The following is a 1,234-nucleotide window of genomic DNA, read 5'->3' as shown; positions in this document are numbered from 1 at the left end:
CCAGGTATCCTAACCAGCTAGACTATATCGGATATACAATTCACTCATAAGATATGATGTTCATAGGAATTAGGACAGGAGTCCACTTCGATTATCTACTACAACTCGTCCGTAGCATTCATTACTACGTTGAGTTTCTCTCCCACAACAGCCTCCTGGGAACCCTGTCCGATTCCGCGGCTGATTTTCTTGTCAATCTCATCCAACATTCTTCTATACTCATCTGCTTGACGGCTTAGGTCACCTATCTCCTTCTCGATGCCTAAATAACAACTAATAAGACGAACCCACTAGTTATTCGTCATCTCAACAGTACCGCAGTAAATCTCAACGGGAAGTGATACAAAGCCAAACTCTCGTTATTCGAGGAATTCATTCTTAAACGACATGCCAGATATGTAATCCATATTCCGACAATTGGCAACTATAGTTAGATCAACATTTGTTTACTCTCCTTGCGTTCACTCCAATACTTCACGGCTTCGTCCTCCTTCTTATCGATACTCTCACGAACCATCACTGTGTTCTTGGCAGCCAACACCGCTCGGGAAGCAACACTGTTCGCCATTTAGATGTTGACCGGAGTAAACAGGATATACTAATAATAGTAAAAGTGATTTTTCCGATGGTCTGATCCTTCCTCTCTCGAGCTCTTCAAAAAGCTCCATTTCCCAATGTTCTGAATACAAGGAAATGTTCTTCCACTTCTTGGTGCGACCTCGAACATCCCGCACTGGCGGCCATATCAATCAAGTCTGCCTAGTACACAGTTACCAACGACGCGGAGAAGGGCACGAATCACCAAACAATCTCCGAACCAGAGAGCGATAGAATTTTCAAAAATTCCTGTTGGTACATATCCCGACTCGTGTGCGAATTTTCCTACTGTAGTTTTGGAAACTCGTGAGCTGCGAAGACCAAACATATATTCCTCCAACACTACATTCGCCATCCGCTCCCACAGGATTACTACCGACCGACGACCTCCTCCGAATGACCAACCAAAGAACTTAGAGAACAGTAACTCAATTTACGTTAATCGATCATCATCAATCCTCCCGAAGGAGCACCGCCTTCCATCGCCTGAGCATCTCCTTCCTCCACTTTAACGACACATACCCGACATGGTCTTGAGGCCATAGACCGAAGCGCCGTAAGGGAAGCCCACAACAGCTGATGGGGACGCAAACGCTCCGTCGATCTGAATTGAAAACAGTATATTTTGGAATACGTA

The 1,234-nt window shown here is 45.0% G+C and overlaps 1 protein-coding gene across 1 annotated transcript; it reads right to left on the bottom strand.

The window, feature by feature from the left end:
• Positions 1-98: 98 nt before the first annotated feature.
• Positions 99-568, bottom strand: Pmar_PMAR014058 (hypothetical protein; the record flags this gene model as incomplete). The annotated part of the gene is made up of 2 exons (XM_002780080.1): positions 99-262; positions 451-568. 2 exons carry the CDS (start codon positions 566-568, stop codon positions 99-101), a joined length of 282 nt encoding a protein of 93 aa, XP_002780126.1.
• Positions 569-1,234: the final 666 nt, after the last annotated feature.

The sequence above is a fragment of the Perkinsus marinus genome, assembly GCF_000006405.1.
Source record: "Perkinsus marinus ATCC 50983 genomic scaffold scf_1104296944474, whole genome shotgun sequence".
In the NCBI taxonomy this organism is placed as follows: domain Eukaryota; phylum Perkinsozoa; order Perkinsida; family Perkinsidae; genus Perkinsus; species Perkinsus marinus.
The sequence above is the reverse complement of the archived record's forward strand: the minus strand, read 5'-3'. Positions and strand labels throughout refer to the sequence as shown.